The following is a 15,960-nucleotide window of genomic DNA, read 5'->3' on the forward strand; positions in this document are numbered from 1 at the left end:
AACGAAACTAATATACGGCTTTTGGGTTGTACGTCAAATTCGCTCAGCCGTATCAACCCCCGCAACTGATTTGTAGAATAAATATAAAATACAGATACTTGTGTGTGTAAGTTTACATAACCGGTATTTATAAACATTTGATTTGATTTGGTGTGATAAATATATAATAATATGTAATATACAAATGAAAATTGATATATAAAATGTTTTATCAAAAAATCACATGTTTACGCTAAAAAATATGCTTCCTCCGTCCTCTCAATTGTCTACATTGGAGGACGAAGGCTCGGCACGCATTTTAATATTCTCATAAAATCTAGTTTGATAAATTATTTATTTTTTTCTTCTAAAAAAATTTAATGTATAAATTTATATATATATATATAGATATATTTTGAAAATAAATTACGTGCATTATTAATCACTCGGATCGGTGAGCGAGTACTAATATTGCGGATTGCGCATTCTACGGTTTTAACATCCGGGCTAATCCTAATTAATTTTGTCAAAATCTAATGCATCCGTAACATCTCTTAAGCAGATCATAAGCCCAATTCATACACAAAGCCCAAACACTTGATCCCTCTCAACAAGGTATCATCACAAGGGCACCCTCATAGTCGTAACCTTACCATGCACCTCACCACATTAGAAATTAAATTACTTGGTTAGATTTGGAATTTGGATTAAATTAAAATTACATGGATAAGAAATTATAAGATGCTTGCTTTTGTGATCATTTTAGAGCATCTCCAACGGTGTTGGTTATAATCGTTAGCTAAATTGGATCTGTAAGACATTATGTAAAATTAGCTGAACCTGTAAGACATTTTGCTTCAATGGTATTGGCTAAATTGGTTGGCTATAATTTAAAAAATAGAATGTTATTGATATTTTAAATTGTTAAAATAGAATATATCAGTTCAATATGGTAAGAAATGATGTACAATCTTCCTACAGATTTTCTTACAGACCTGTAGAGGTTCGACAAATTTAGCCATCCATAGGAGGTTGGCTAAATTTATAGACAACAGCTGAGCATGGTTGGAGTTGAGTTTTTGGAGCTGTTGGCTAATTTTTTTTATTTTAAGTATGCGAACTCAACTTTTAGCCAAGGACTTTAGATGGTTGGAGATGCTCTTACGGTTTTAATATCTGGGCTAATCCTAATTAATTTTATCAAAATCTAATGCGCAAGTAATCCGTAACATCTCTTAAGCAGATCATAAGCCCAATTCATACACGAAGCCCAAACACTTGATCCCTCATATAGGGGCACCCTCATACACCTTACCATGCACCTCCACCACATTAGAAATTAAATTACTTGGTTAGATTTGGAATTTGGATCGGATCCTGTTGAATCGGATTGTGGGTAATCAAGAAACATGACGATGTTTCACTTCCTGAACTGTGCGATTTTAACGTTTGGCCCGCACGCCGTTTACTACTCCGCCACTCCTTTGTAAGTTAACTCTTCATATTCAATAATTTGAGTTTGAAAGTGTTGTATGTAGTTTATTTATGTTCTATCCGTATAAATTATCTGGGTTTTCAGTTTTAATACATATAATACACGTGAAGCTTATTAAATCTTGTTATTGAAGCTTATATGGGCTACTGGGAAAGTTGGAATTGATTTATAATTGTATGTGATGAGATGATTTTACGATGAAGTAGAGGGAAAGTTGCAATTATTGGTGTTGGGTCAGTGTTGGTGATCTTAGAGGTGTCGATTTTATGATAAGACTTTTGTGAAATTTGATGAAAATGATTTGCAAGCTTTAAGGAATGAAATTTTGGTTAGCAGTTCTTAACCGGGTTAATGAGTTGTTTTCGTGTTTATGATCGAGGTGGTTTTCTGTTAAATTCTGAGTAATATAAGGCATTGCCCCACCCTTAAATTCATTGATGTGTGCATTTGCAGTAATTAATACTTCTTGTGCAGATCCGAGTATGATACACTAGGGACATCTATCAAGACTGCTCTTGTCTATCTGATTACGGCATTAATAAAGGTTGTAATCAAAGCCCTTACTTTGCCGGAACAGTTGTATCATCTACATCGCATTTCCAGTCTCATCATCATGGAATTAATTATATTTTTATTTACATGTATGGTTTTGTGTACCAGCTTGTTTGCCTGGCTACATTCCTTAAAGTGTCTGAAAGTGACAGCTTTGACCCGTATCAGGTAAGCGTTTTTTTTCTATCATATAGGATAAATGATTTTTTTTTCTAATGGACACTTATTGGATATATCGGCTGGTGTGTTGTACAACATGGTTGTAGCATTATCTTTTCGTAGACGCAATTCCTGCAGTTCTTTATATCTTATTTACTTTTTAACTATCATTCATACCTATATTTTTGTGCAATGAAATTAATATATCTGTGTATATATTTTTCTATTGTTATATGGCATTGATCTTCAATTGGACATTATTATATAGTACTGCAGAAATTATGTTATAAGGAATTTATATCATTCCTTTCATTATACACAGGAATTGTTGAAAGCTTTGATTGGTTTTATAGATGTTGCTGGGATTTACTTTGCTTTGACCCAGTTGACTCACAGGAACATCTCACAGAATCATAAATTTCAAGCTGTTGGACTTGGTAAGTAAAGCTTGTCCTAAGTTGAAGGCGTCAATCCGTAAAAATGATTTTTATGAATGTGTCGTGATCTTGAGACTTCATATGCAGTAGATGTCTATGATTGAAATACACTCTATTGACTTCTAGTATGTTTGTTCAAGCTCAAATGTGCCTTCCCCTAATAATCTGGTCAAAGAGATATTGCCTATTTGCTGAAGTTTTGTTACTATAGCTTTTCAATTTCTGTTACCATGCTACAGCGCGGAGGATCAAAGACTAGATACATTCACATAGTAGTGAAAGTTTGAACAAAAGTATTGGTATCTAACTGTTTTTGCATTATGTATGACAGTAAGTACTATGAAGTAGTACTATGCAGTTTGTTGATAACCTGACATGCAATCAGAGGTTATTTTCTGACAGTATAATATAATTATAAACTCAATCTATGTGATTATGTGAATAAGATTATAAAACTTACTAAATTATTGCATAATTATTAAAATTAAAAAAATTACAGGGTTCCAATCTCTTCAACCGCATATTATTATTATTATTATTATTATTTATTATTATTATTATTATTATTATTATTATGTTTATTATTATTATTATTTTTGTCTATTTCGAAGAAATTAACAATTGTATATATATATATATATATATTTAATTTTCCGATCTTTTAACATTTATCAGAATACTAATAATATAGTGTAACTACATAATCGTTTTGTGATTATATAAGTACTACAATTATAAGTAGACCCATTAAAATTTATCAAAGAAGATTGCACGGATACTAAGCTAGCATTATTACTACATAGAGTACACCATATCCGGTGGAAGTAGACATGAAAATATATAGCATTTGGAATCATGATGCTTGTGAGATTTGGAATAAAATAAATTATAATTGTTAAATGCTTTGAAATAAAACTGTTAGAAATCTAATATGATGAAATTATAATTGTTAAGAGATTTAAAATAAATGTTGATATTCGAATCATGCATGTTTTTTAATATTTGGAATTGATAATATAAATATTTGTTTTGATATGTTGTTAACGGAGTTTGAACCTTAGACATATAGAATCGAAAACGTAAATATTTGTTTGATATGTTGTTGACCTTTAGAAGTAGTTTAAATATTAAAGGGATATTCTGAATGGTGCCAATGGAATTAATTATATGGAATATTATTTAGCTTCCTTAGGATTAGATGTACCGTTGTCAGCTATTTATCTTAAGATGTAAAGGTCATTGTTATTTTTAACCCCCTGTTGACCAAAGTACCAAACCAGTTAAATATACTATATTCTGGTTACAACAGTATAGTATAGATGACTGCTTTCACACAATTTATTTTTCTTGGCAGGTTGGGCTTTTGCAGATGCTGTGTTGCATAGATTAGCACCCCTTTGGGTTGGTGCAAGAGGATTAGAATTTACTTGGGATTATATATTGCAAGGGCTTGAAGCAAATGCAAATCTGGTATTCTTTAATCTTTTCATGAGTCGTCCTGCTGAGGCGATTAAAAATTTATCGTGTGCGCGTGGATATATACACGTCATATGTAGACCCTTTCCTTTAGCTTCCATGTTTCATTGGTTTAGGTGTTATGCATATCACTTGCTGCTTTGGGATCTTTGATGTGGCTGCGGAAAAACAAACCCAAAACTCTAATTCCTATAATATATGCATGCGCTGGGATAGTAGCAACGATGCCCTCCATCACAAGGTCTGTTTTCTACCTTGCTTGATCATTACATGATCTATTATCAGGATGAAAGGGTTACTACACACTGACACTCTTCTAGATGTGTGTATGTGTTGGTGGCATGTTAAGTACTTGGCGTCTATCAACAATCTATTCTTGCTTTGCTAGCAAACCTGAACAGATGTCAACAAGACGGACATAGATTAGATGGATTACTGGAAGTAGTACATCCTTATAGCTACATCGAAGGGAAACAACTTCTGGTTAACACCAAAACTTTAGAAAATATTCGGTAAAAACCAGAAGATGATTAAAACAATATTGTAGTGCGCGCAAGCCCATGAATCCCAAAAGACAAAGATTTTCAGAACATCTTAGTGGTCTCGTCTGCATCTGGCAAATCAGTTATATAGTAATCTTATAATCGTCTTAGTGTTTTTATTCTTTGTTTTTCAAATTCTCTTGCGCTAGAAACTTGTCATTCATCACAAGAGAAACTAAGAGCCAGCTTAAAACTTTATATTCTTGTTTAGAGGCCTAAATTAGTTTTATGCATATTCTATAACTGATTATTTTAAACATGCTCTGGTCCTCTGGTCATTAATATTTTTATCAGATTTTTTATTCATTTTTCATACATAATGCATGAAATAAACTTTATTTCTATTTCTATATATGTAATCCGCACGCACACTGCAAGTACTTTCGTGCGTGTGAATATGGATGGAATGGGAAATTTGATCTAATTTCATTGACACTGTCACCATTGATTGTAGATGATTCTTAGTTGCACTTGGGCATCTTTTTCTATTTTAAAATATTCATTTTGCAGCTATCTGAGGCGAAGCATGGGATGGCATTTTCCTGAGGTTGTTGGTTTTGAAATATTTACCTCCTTATTGATGGCTTTAATCAGCTGGCAGCTTTTCTCTGCATGTCAGAGACCATCGACTTAGAATAATGCATGATTAGGCTTTAGAACCGGAGACCTAATTAAAGAGATTTTGAAAGCTTCAATCTTGTTGACACTGTCGGGGTTTAGGGGTTTTATGTTTGCGAGGAAACTGTTGTAGAATTACAAAAGAGCATCTGTATTCTTGCTCTTGAACCAGGAGTAGTAATTGAAAGATGTCGATTGCAACTGGAGCTTAAATTATTTACTTGTTATTGTATGTTATATTTTGACAATTTTGACTCCTAAAAGTCTATGTGATGTTGTCATGAACTTTTGACTGCTATGCTAGCAACAGTAAAATTTTCTATGAAGAATTAAAGTGCACCGGTTTATAGATTTTGTTAATAATTGTTGCGTATCTTTCAAATTTCCATTTAGTTGTTTGTAGCTACATGTACTCCAGACATTTCGTTGATGTATGTTAAAACTGTGGTCGTCAAAAGCAGTATTGTAAAAGGCGGGAATTGGATTTAATCGGTGAAGAGATTAATTGATTTGATTGGGGATTAATCAGTTCGATGAGTTATGAAATAAGGATTAATTGTGATTTTTAGAATAGAGGTAAGAGTTCTAAAACAATATCAAGGTAGTAATTTTATGAGATGGCTAAAGTGAGGGTGTTTGGTATTTTAAATTGTAGTATATTGATATGGGTAATTCGTAATTTTGTGGGATGACTTAAGTGGTGGTGTTTGGTATTCATAGTTATAATATTTTTTTCTCTTAAAGGTAGATAAAAGTTTGTTTGATAAACTTATAAACAACATATTATTTTTATATTTTCAAAAAGATTATTTTCAATTTTTGGAATGAGTTTGGTATTAAATTTCAAAATAAACTATACCTCTACAATATCTAGTACAACAATTTCTTATATTATACCTCTAAATATTTAAATATCAAAATTACAATCAAAAAACAGTTTTGAACAGTATTTCTAGAATTAATGAAAAATATGTTATTTTTAGATTTTAAAATATTTAAATATAAAAAATATTATCTTTGGTGCCCTGTCGGTCAGGATATGGTATCATTCTCGTGGCTATATTTCGTAGTGAAGACAGAGAATCACACGCACCTTACTCTTCTGTACAGACTCTCTCATATCTTAGTTAGTGTGTAATCCAACACTCGCTTGAGTCCACATGCAAGCAAAATATTTGTTAATATTCTTGTTACCCAGTCACATTCGTTAATGTTCTTGTTGTAATGTGTCAGATACCTTTTCTCCCAAAACGAACTCATACAATAATAAAACCAAACATAGACGGCAAATATATAAAATTATAAACGACCAAACAAAAGTAAATTACTTAAACTAATGACAGGATGCATCCTCTGTTATGAAACAGTGGTATCTTCTCATCGACAACGATATCATGATTCATAATTGACATGAAATTCAGGATCAAAGTCTGTGAGATAAATGAATGTGTTAGCGACAAAACTCACATGTTACCCTAGTTCATTCAAGCAGTGAAGGCATATTCGTTTTTTACTCTTTTAAAATTTCATTTTCAGCATCATTTCTCCATACCATCTTGGATCTTTCCTCTAATGCAATCTGCTTTCTCTGCGCATAATCAGATATTATTAGCTCTGCGACTAGTTGGTAGCAAAATCAGATGGACGTAGTCGGATATTTGTTGTTAACACCTGTCGGTACTGCACTTGTGGTGGGAGGTCTATTTCTTGTAATTCTCAGAAGGTTTTTGTATCGAAAAGGGAAGTCGGACTCAAATCTCCCGCCTTTACCAGGTAAATTTATTTTACTAATGAATGCGGCTGGTATATGAAGTGCACTTTCCTTTGATGTGATGTGTGTTTGTATGCAGAGGTACCAGGGTTGCCAGTGGTTGGAAATCTGCTGCAATTGAAAGAGAAGAAACCGCACAAGACGTTTACCAAGTGGGCGGAGACATATGGCCCTGTTTACTCCATTAGAACCGGTTCCACCACTCTGGTTGTCCTCAATTCTAATGATGTGGTTAAGGAGGTAGACTCGTCTTTATTCCCTTTTATGCTGCAACTGATTTACTATCCCAACTATAAGCTAATGCCTTCAAATTTGCATTTACAATAAGATTTCTAAGACTTCAATTTATGCCATCAAGAATTTTGTTTCTAAAGCTCTAGCCTTTCCTTGCATGACTTGTAATTTTAACTTGTGCTTGGAGTCATATATCATGAAACATCTATGATATTGATATTTCGACTAGCCTGGTGGTTTCAATTTCGCTTTACTTCTGCACATTAACTAGGTTTGGTGCAAATGATGCATAAACTATACAGTTAAGGCAGATTAACTAGGTTTGGTTCATTATGCATAAACTATGATATTAACATTTTTGTGCTGAATTTTTATGGCTTTGATTAGGCCATGGTAACAAGATTCCCTTCCATCTCTACTAGAAAGCTATCAAAAGCACTGCAGATCCTTACTTCTGATAAAACAATGGTTGCAATAAGTGATTATGATGAGTTTCACAAGACAGTAAAAAGACATTTACTAACACATATCTTGGGACCAAATGCTCAGGTTTGTGCTGCAAAACAAGTCTCCAAAGCCTCGTCTTGCACTCATCTTATTGCTACTAGATTTGATATTAATATGTTTTGATTATTAACCTTAAGCAGAAGCGGCATCGCATCCACAGAGATGCTTTAATTGAAAACACATCAAAGCAGTTGCATGCTTTGTTAAAAAATCGTCCTCTTGAGCCTATAAATTTCAGAGAATTGTTTGAGTCGGGGCTTTTTGGACTGGCAATGAAGCAAGTGAGTTTACTTTTTAATTGTTCGCGTATCATCAGTAGTGAATTAGTGATATTTTTAATGGAGGTAAGGGAAAATGACCAATAATATCTACCTGGGATTTGCAGACCTTAGGAGAGGATGTGGACTCTATTTATGTGGCTGATCTTGGAACAACAATGTCAAGACACGAGATATTTAAATGTCTAGTTCATGATCAGATGGAGGGTGCAATCGATGTAGATTGGCGAGACTTCTTCCCATATTTAAATTGGATTCCAAACAAAAGTTTTGAAAAGAAGATCAAGCAGATGGATATACGCAGGACAGCAGTTATGAAATCTTTGGTTCAGAAGATCAGAGAAAAAAGTGCTTCAAAAGAGGTTTTTACAAAGCTGTTAATTATTCCATGTTCTTCAAATAATTTGAATGGAGTAATAACCTAGATTTTAACAGGGGATGCAGTGTTATCTTGATTATCTGAACTCTGAAGGAAAAACACTCTCAGAAAAGCAAATTCAGATGTTGCTTTGGGAGGTGATTATCGAAACATCAGACACTACCATGGTTGCAACTGAATGGGCCATGTATGAACTTGGTAAAGATTCAAAGCGGCAGGTTAGTACATTTTTCACCCTTTCTGAACAAGAGTTTATTCATGAAACTGATTTCGTTTCATACTTCAGGATCGTCTTTATGAGGAGATCAGAAGGGTGTGCGGGTCTTCTAAAATCACTGAGGAGAATCTGCATCAGCTTCCTTATCTCTATGCTATCTTCCAAGAGACTCTGAGAGTTCATAGTCCAGTTCCAATAATTCCATTGCGTTATGTCCATGAAGATACTCAGTTAGGAGGCTACTTTGTTCCCTCTGGAAGCGAGGTTCCCTTCTTTCCTAAAGCTTCATGACATTTCAGTACTCTTAGCATCGCATTGTTTTAACCATAACATTAATATATTATCATTATATTGTAGATTGCCATAAACATATACGGATGTAACATGGACAAGAATGTGTGGAAAAATTCAGAAGAGTGGAATCCTGAGAGATTCATGGGAGATAAATCTGATACAATGGATTTGTACAAGTCAATGGCCTTTGGAGGGGGTAAGAGAGCTTGTGCTGGAGCTATTGAGGCAATGACAATCTCTCGTATGGCCATCGGTAGACTAGTGCAAGAATTTGAGTGGAGAGTGACAGATGATCAGGTAGATGATGTCGATACAGTAGGGCTTACATCTCGCAAACTGCATCCAATGCTCGCGCTCATAACTCCAAGGAGCTGATTTAATGAAGTCTCACCGGCTACTATACCAGGCTTTAGTTTTTTAGTTAAAGGATACCTAGTTCATTGTATGTCTAGTACATGTCTCTTTGGTTCATTGTATTTTAGGCTTTGGTCTGGTTTGCATCATTGCCATGCTTTCTACGACTATACGCATTTCTGGTTAAACTACTTTGATGACTCCAGTGCACATAAAATAATCCATGGAAAGCAAGTTTACTCAAACTAGTGTATACAAATTTCTACAAGTTTGTTCCTACAGGACTTTATACAGGTTGAAATAAGCCATCATATAAGTTTATACAATGGAATGAAAACACAAACCAGGCCAAAAGGGTTCAAATTGCTGCTTAAAACATGTGAAGAGGCGCGTTTTGCAATTAACTTCTTATAAAACATTATACATCAACGTATTAGGAATTCATACGACAGCATGTATATAGTAGTATAAAATACCAAGTAAACGCTCCAATCATTCATAGCAGCATCTCTCAAGTCTTGGTCCATGTAACTAAAAATGATGTGTTTTGCTCAAGGATACACTGGAACCAATTCCAGGACAAAAGTCAATGCTGCAAAATACCAAGCATCGACTCAAATACTGCATATAAGCATATTCCTCTTCGAGATTTTTATCTCTACTTGTATTTTCCATTTCTGTCTTCTTCCTGGAGGCATCAATCTTTCTTACCATTCATGCATATTCCCCTGCCAGAGTGGAGCTCCTCTTTTGTCTAAACATTAAACAATATAAATATCTGCGCGTTAGCCTTTGTTTTTATTGTATTCTCCAATTAGTAAATCAAATGGATGTACTTGTTCTATCACTCTATTTGCTATCAACACCTGTTGTGGGAGCTGTTGCTGCTCTTTCTCTTTGGTTCCTTAAAATATTTGTTGATCGTAAATGGAAATCAACTCAGAAACTCCCGCCTTTGCCAGGTACGTATATTTTACTAATGAAACCATCTGTAATATTGTATCTGGTGCATATCAGTTGAGTATAATTATGTCTTTTACAATTTGTACGTGCATGTATCGCATGCAGAGGTACCAGGGCTGCCATTGATAGGAAATCTGCTGCAATTGAAAGAGAAGAAACCGCACAAGACGTTTGCCAAGTGGGCTCAGACATATGGCCCTGTCTACTCCATCAGAACTGGCTCCAACACTGTCGTCGTCCTCAATTCTAATGACGTGGTTAAGGAGGTTCTGTCGTCTTTGTTTCAACATTTATTTAAATTAAATTTGATATATCAACTTTGAGTGATTGCCTCTGTCTAGAGTTTTTGTTTTAAATCTATATGGCTTTATTTTAGGCTATGGTAACAAGATTCCCTGCCATCTCTACCCGAAAACTTTCAAGCGCAGTGAAGATCCTCACTTCTGATAAATCGATAGTTGCAATGAGTGACTATAATGAGTTTTACAAGACAGCGAAGAGGCATGTGCTAACTCAAGTTCTGGGACCAACTGCTCAGGTTTGTGCTGCTAAAGAGACCTCAGACTTTTATATCCGTTTTTTTTTTTATTTTATCATTCCCCTGAAAAAACTGTCCATAATTATCTTAAACAGAGGCGTAATCGCATCCTGAGAGATACTTTGATTGACAACACATCAGACCAGTTGCATGCCTTGTTCAGGAATCGTCCTCTCGAGGCTGTAAATTACAGAGAAATATTCCAGTTGGAAGTTTTTGGACTAGCAATTAAGCAAGTGAGTTTGTTTTATAACTAGTGTCTCTTCGGTAAATGATGAAGCTAGGAAAACTGACTTTGGTATATCTACCAGACCTTAGGAAAAGATGTGGACTCCATTTACGTTGAGGAACTCAGAACAACAATGTCCAGACAAGAGATACTCAACTGTCTAGTTCTTGATATATTGGTGGGTTCAATTGATGTAGATTGGAGAGACTTCTTCCCATATCTTAATTGGATTCCAAATAGAAGTTTCGAAAACAGAATCAAGCAGCTGGATATACGCAGGACGGAAGTTATGAAATCATTGATTAAGAAAACGAAAATGCAGAGTGCTTTCAAAGAGGTAGTACATTAAATTACCATTGAAATATTACTTGATCTTGTAATATCTGTACAGCATAGTCACCCAAGTTTTATTATGACAGGAGTGTTATCTTGATTACTTGGAATCCGAAGGGAATATGCTTTCAGAGAGACAAATTCAAATGTTGCTCTGGGAGGTGCTTATTGCAACATCAGACACTCCTGTGGTGACAACTGAATGGGCATTGTATGAACTTGCTATAGATTCAAAGCGGCAGGTTGATACATTCTTTTCGTGGTCTAAAATTATGATTTAGACATAGGACTAATTTCTTTATTTACTTCAGGCTCGGCTTTATGAGGAGATCAGTAGAGTCTGTGGTTCTGATAAAATCACTGAGGAGAAGTTGAATCAGCTTCCTTACCTCTATGCTATCTTCCAAGAGACTTTAAGATTGTACAGTCCGGTTCCAATAGTTCCTTTGCGTTATGTCAGTGAAGATACAGAATTAGGAGGATACTTTGTTCGCTCTGGAAGCGAGGTTCCTCTCTTTTATAAAGATTTATGATTTTTCCCTTCACCGCTGTATTAATCTTATCTATAACATTACTTTATCAATATTCTTGTAGATAGCCATAAACATCTATGGTTGTAACCATGACAAGAATGTGTGGGAGAATCCTGAGGAGTGGAATCCCGAGAGATTCATGGAAGAGAAATCTGAGACAATGGAGTTGTTCAGGTCAATGGCCTTTGGAGGTGGTAAGAGAGCTTGCGTAGGAGCTCTTGAGGCAATGACAATCTCTCGCATGGCAATTGGCAGACTTATACAAGAATTTGAGTGGAGTGTGACGGATGATCAGGTAAATGATGTCGATACTGTGGGGCTTACATCCCGCAAACTCCAGCCACTGCTCGCGCTCATAAAGCCAAGAAGCTGATTGCTTCAGTAAATAACATAAAATCAGTGAATGTATCAATTCCTTTTCGACATATGCAAGTACAATAGGTGCATGAGATAACATGCATAGATTTTTAATAATCTTGTATCATCCTTTGAATCAGTGAATGTTTCACTCATGTAAATAACATAAATCAGTGAATATATCACTTCCTTTATGAATGTATCAATTCCTTCTCAACTTATGTATGTCGTAAACCTATTTTCACATCTCTGGATGATGAATATAAAAATGCAGAGTTTTATGATGAAACAAAATTGCAGACTTCACTTATCGATTTATCATCCACCCCAGTGTGATAAGTTGATTGTTAGAAAAATTAATCAATATCTTTCAGTCCTAGTCCCGCCACTGATTGACAAACTCAGAAGTGCTAGAGTTGGAGCTCTCTTAACAACAAAACTGAAATTTGAGAAAGGTCGACTGAAGTACCACCGCATATTCGTCTGCAGTCTTCGTTACTCGCAAGCTATCAGCACAACGACAAAATCGATCCATTTAAGTACTGGAGAATATTAGTCTGCAGATTTCATACTCGTAAGCTATTAGCGCACAAACAAAATGTCCCATTCTTTCATACCGGTTCATAGATATTCGGCCTCCTTTTCTGACTAGTATTATGTAGTATATCCTTTATCTCTGTCCCTTTCTTGGAGGTATCAAATCTCCATATCATTTATAAAATACCCCTTTGGACTTGGGTTCCATTTTTGTTTGTATATGTTATTCCTTTACTTATAAATAGTTGATATGCTTGTCATAATTCTATAACTGCACTACTAGTTGTCACTGAAATAAAATGGATGTAGTTGTAGCTGTTGGTGGTTTCCCTCTCTGGTTCCGAAAAACATTTGTCGATCATAAACAGAAATCACCCACAAATCTCCCGCCTTTACCAGGCATGCACATTTTGCTGTTGAATCCAAACGTAAACAGTATATCACACGCCTTTCGTTCCAAGTACTAATGTGTATGTTATTTTGTGCAGAGGTGCCGGGGCTTCCATTAATCGGGAATCTGCTGCAGCTGAAAGAGAAGAAACCCCACAAGACATTTACCAAGTGGGCTGAGACATATGGCCCTGTTTACTCCATTAAAACTGGTTCTAACACTGTTGTAGTCCTCAATTCCAATGATGTGGCCAAGGAGGTTGCTTCATCTATCTTCGTTATTCTCATCTTAGATAAATTTACTCTGAATAGTGATGACTGTTTTAGCTTCATAATTCACTGATTTAACTAGCCTGATGGTTTGGATTTTAGTTTGCTGTTACGATTAGATTTCTAGATTTAACTTCTACTCAGGAAAAGAAACTAAAATATCATAAACTTTTTATCTGAAATCTTTATGGCACTATTTCAGGCTATGGTAACAAGATTCCCTATCATCTCAACTAGAAAGCTTACAAAATCTGTGAAGATCCTCACTCATGACAAATCAATAGTGGGAGTAAGCGATTATAATGAGTTTTACAAGACAGCAAAGAGACATATGCTAACACATATTTTGGGACCAAATGCTCAGGTTCTTGCTGCAAAAGAAATCTTAAACTTTGTTTGCATGTCTATCTTCTTTTTAGTAATTGATTTGATATGAACAAATTTTCATTATTATCCTCAAGCAGAAGAGAAATCGCGTCTACAGAGATGCCTTGATTGACAACACATCAGACCAGCTGCACGCCTTGTTCAAGAATTCTCCTCTTGAGGCTGTAAATTACAGAGAGCTATTTCAGTTGGGACTTTTTGGAATGGCAATGAAGCAAGTAAGTCAAGTTTTTATGACTGGTGTCAATCCGGTAATGATTTTACTAATAAGAGCAAGATAAAGTAGCTTCTAAATATGGACCTGGGATTTGCAGACCTTCGGAGAGGCTGTGGAATCCATTTATGTGCATGAACTAGGAAAATCAATGTCGAAACATGAGATGGTCAAATGTCTAGTTACTGATATGCTGGTCGGTGCAATTGATGTTGATTGGCGAGACTTTTTCCCATATCTAAGTTGGATTCCGAATAGAGATTTTGAAAAAAAAATCGAGCACATGGGTATGCTTAGGATGAAAGTTATGAATTCCTTGGTTCAGAAAACTAGAAAACAAAGTGCTTCAGAAGAGGTTTTTTTTTTAACATTGCCTTTGAGTTATTTCTTAATCTTCTGTTAATTACACTAGTATGGTTACCTCACTAGGATAAAATCACAGGGTTTGCAGTGCTATCTTAATTACTTGGAATCTGAGGAGAAATCGCTATCTGAGAAGCAAATTCAATTATTGCTCTGGGAAGTGCTTGTTGCAACATCAGACACTCCTGTGGTCACAACTGAATGGGCCTTGTATGAACTTGCTAATGATCCAAAGCGGCAGGTGAATACATTTACACACCATTTCAAATAAATTTTTATGCATGAAACTGAATTGTTTCTGTACATCAGGATCGACTATATGAGGAGATCAGCAGGGTGTGTGGCTCTGAGAAAATCACGGAGGAGAAGCTGCCTCAGCTACCTTACCTCTATGCAATATTCCAAGAGACCATCAGAGCGTACAGTCCAATTGCAATAGTTCCTTTACGTTATGTGTGTGAGGACACTGAATTAGGAGGCTACTTTGTTCCTTCTGGAAGTGAGGTGGATAACTTGATCATTTCCCACTGGAAAAGTGCATTAATCTTGGTCAATAACATTATTATTTTTATCATTATGTTTGTAGGTAGCCATAAACATCTACGGGTGTAATCACGACAAGAATGTGTGGGAGAATCCTGAAGAGTGGAATCCGGAGAGATTCATGGAAGAAAATTCTGATACCATGGAATTGCACAAGTCGATGGCCTTTGGAGCGGGAAAGAGAGTGTGTGTTGGAGCTCTTGAGGCAATGACAATCTCTCGGCTGACGATTGGCAGACTAATACAAGAGTTTGAGTGGAGATTGAAGGATGGTCAGGTGGATGATGTGGATACTGTAGGCCTTACATCCCGCAAACTCCATCCCATGTTGGCGCTCATAAAGCCAAGAAAATGATTGATAGAATCAAAATTATTAGAATAAGCTGTTCATGTTGGATGTGTATTTGGTTCCTTGACTAGTTGTTGCTCAGGTGAGCATGCATTTCAGCTTCCCTGAGCACTATATGTTTTCATTTAGATCAGCAGCAGTTTAAATTATGTGATTTCAGTCCCTCTTTAGTTATCTAGTTAAAATTCTAAGGGTCCTGTTCCCGGACAATCGATTGTCAGAGAACGTTTATTTAACACACAGTATCCCAGCCGTTGGATTGACGATCCAACAGCTGGGACAGAAAAAAAAATAATTTAACTGTCAGCGCTTTTTTTTCAGCGGATACTATATCTTCCGCGGTTAATATACGTGGATCCCAGAAGGCAACCACAGCAATTCATCTCCCTTGCTCCGAAACCTCTCTCCGGCCTTTCTCTCTGGTTCTATAATCACAGCAGTCACCATAACCCAATCACTGGTCCTCGATTCTTTTCTTCAATTCGACCCCTGCAAGCCTTCATCGACTACACCCCCATTTGTACTTACGCTCAGCCTTTTGGCGATGGCAACTCGCCGGATTGCTGCCTCCGTACTCCGCCTCTACAACCAAATCACTCGCCATCAATAATCCATCTCCAATCTCCTCCCTTGCTGCAACACCTCCGGCAAAGCTTTACTGC

General features: G+C 35.8%; 4 protein-coding genes across 4 annotated transcripts; all 4 read left to right on the top strand.

Moving 5' to 3' along the window:
- The first annotated feature begins 1,284 nt into the window (after nt 1-1,284).
- On the top strand, nt 1,285-5,612 carry LOC108192837 (uncharacterized). The gene is made up of 7 exons (XM_017359339.2): nt 1,285-1,465; nt 1,949-2,018; nt 2,135-2,194; nt 2,508-2,622; nt 3,977-4,092; nt 4,215-4,339; nt 5,151-5,612. Exons 1-7 carry the CDS (start codon nt 1,389-1,391, stop codon nt 5,272-5,274), a joined length of 687 nt encoding a protein of 228 aa, XP_017214828.1. The 5' UTR covers nt 1,285-1,388; the 3' UTR covers nt 5,275-5,612.
- A 977-nt stretch (nt 5,613-6,589) lies between these two features.
- LOC108192836 (ent-kaurene oxidase) lies at nt 6,590-9,533 on the top strand. The gene is made up of 9 exons (XM_017359338.2): nt 6,590-6,755; nt 6,861-7,031; nt 7,109-7,269; nt 7,651-7,812; nt 7,911-8,051; nt 8,156-8,410; nt 8,484-8,645; nt 8,714-8,908; nt 9,002-9,533. Exons 2-9 carry the CDS (start codon nt 6,899-6,901, stop codon nt 9,311-9,313), a joined length of 1,521 nt encoding a protein of 506 aa, XP_017214827.1. The 5' UTR covers nt 6,590-6,755; nt 6,861-6,898; the 3' UTR covers nt 9,314-9,533.
- Nucleotides 9,534-10,071: 538 nt separating this feature from the next.
- On the top strand, nt 10,072-12,451 carry LOC108226927 (ent-kaurene oxidase). Its single transcript, XM_017401920.2, has 8 exons — nt 10,072-10,254; nt 10,361-10,521; nt 10,632-10,793; nt 10,889-11,029; nt 11,105-11,359; nt 11,442-11,597; nt 11,667-11,861; nt 11,950-12,451. Exons 1-8 carry the CDS (start codon nt 10,119-10,121, stop codon nt 12,259-12,261), a joined length of 1,518 nt encoding a protein of 505 aa, XP_017257409.1. The 5' UTR covers nt 10,072-10,118; the 3' UTR covers nt 12,262-12,451.
- A 569-nt stretch (nt 12,452-13,020) lies between these two features.
- LOC108226232 (ent-kaurene oxidase-like) lies at nt 13,021-15,457 on the top strand. The gene is made up of 8 exons (XM_017401180.2): nt 13,021-13,181; nt 13,271-13,431; nt 13,645-13,806; nt 13,907-14,047; nt 14,144-14,398; nt 14,486-14,647; nt 14,716-14,910; nt 14,993-15,457. Exons 1-8 carry the CDS (start codon nt 13,082-13,084, stop codon nt 15,302-15,304), a joined length of 1,488 nt encoding a protein of 495 aa, XP_017256669.1. The 5' UTR covers nt 13,021-13,081; the 3' UTR covers nt 15,305-15,457.
- The last annotated feature ends 503 nt before the right edge of the window (nt 15,458-15,960 follow it).

Source organism: Daucus carota, chromosome 6, assembly GCF_001625215.2.
Source record: "Daucus carota subsp. sativus chromosome 6, DH1 v3.0, whole genome shotgun sequence".
NCBI lineage: Eukaryota > Viridiplantae > Streptophyta > Magnoliopsida > Apiales > Apiaceae > Daucus > Daucus carota.

Coding starts and splice junctions, on each gene's coding strand:
- LOC108192837 (XM_017359339.2), top strand. CDS start 1,389: ATGACGATGTTTCACTTCCTGAACTGTGCGATTTTAACGTTTGGCCCG. Junction 2,019..2,134: donor TGATTACGGCATTAATAAAG/GTTGTAATCAAA, acceptor TTTGTGTACCAG/CTTGTTTGCCTGGCTACATT. Junction 4,093..4,214: donor TTGAAGCAAATGCAAATCTG/GTATTCTTTAAT, acceptor TCATTGGTTTAG/GTGTTATGCATATCACTTGC.
- LOC108192836 (XM_017359338.2), top strand. CDS start 6,899: ATGGACGTAGTCGGATATTTGTTGTTAACACCTGTCGGTACTGCACTT. Junction 7,813..7,910: donor TCTTGGGACCAAATGCTCAG/GTTTGTGCTGCA, acceptor AACCTTAAGCAG/AAGCGGCATCGCATCCACAG. Junction 8,052..8,155: donor TTGGACTGGCAATGAAGCAA/GTGAGTTTACTT, acceptor TGGGATTTGCAG/ACCTTAGGAGAGGATGTGGA.
- LOC108226927 (XM_017401920.2), top strand. CDS start 10,119: ATGGATGTACTTGTTCTATCACTCTATTTGCTATCAACACCTGTTGTG. Junction 10,794..10,888: donor TTCTGGGACCAACTGCTCAG/GTTTGTGCTGCT, acceptor TATCTTAAACAG/AGGCGTAATCGCATCCTGAG. Junction 11,862..11,949: donor TTGTTCGCTCTGGAAGCGAG/GTTCCTCTCTTT, acceptor ATATTCTTGTAG/ATAGCCATAAACATCTATGG.
- LOC108226232 (XM_017401180.2), top strand. CDS start 13,082: ATGGATGTAGTTGTAGCTGTTGGTGGTTTCCCTCTCTGGTTCCGAAAA. Junction 14,048..14,143: donor TTGGAATGGCAATGAAGCAA/GTAAGTCAAGTT, acceptor TGGGATTTGCAG/ACCTTCGGAGAGGCTGTGGA. Junction 14,648..14,715: donor CTAATGATCCAAAGCGGCAG/GTGAATACATTT, acceptor TCTGTACATCAG/GATCGACTATATGAGGAGAT.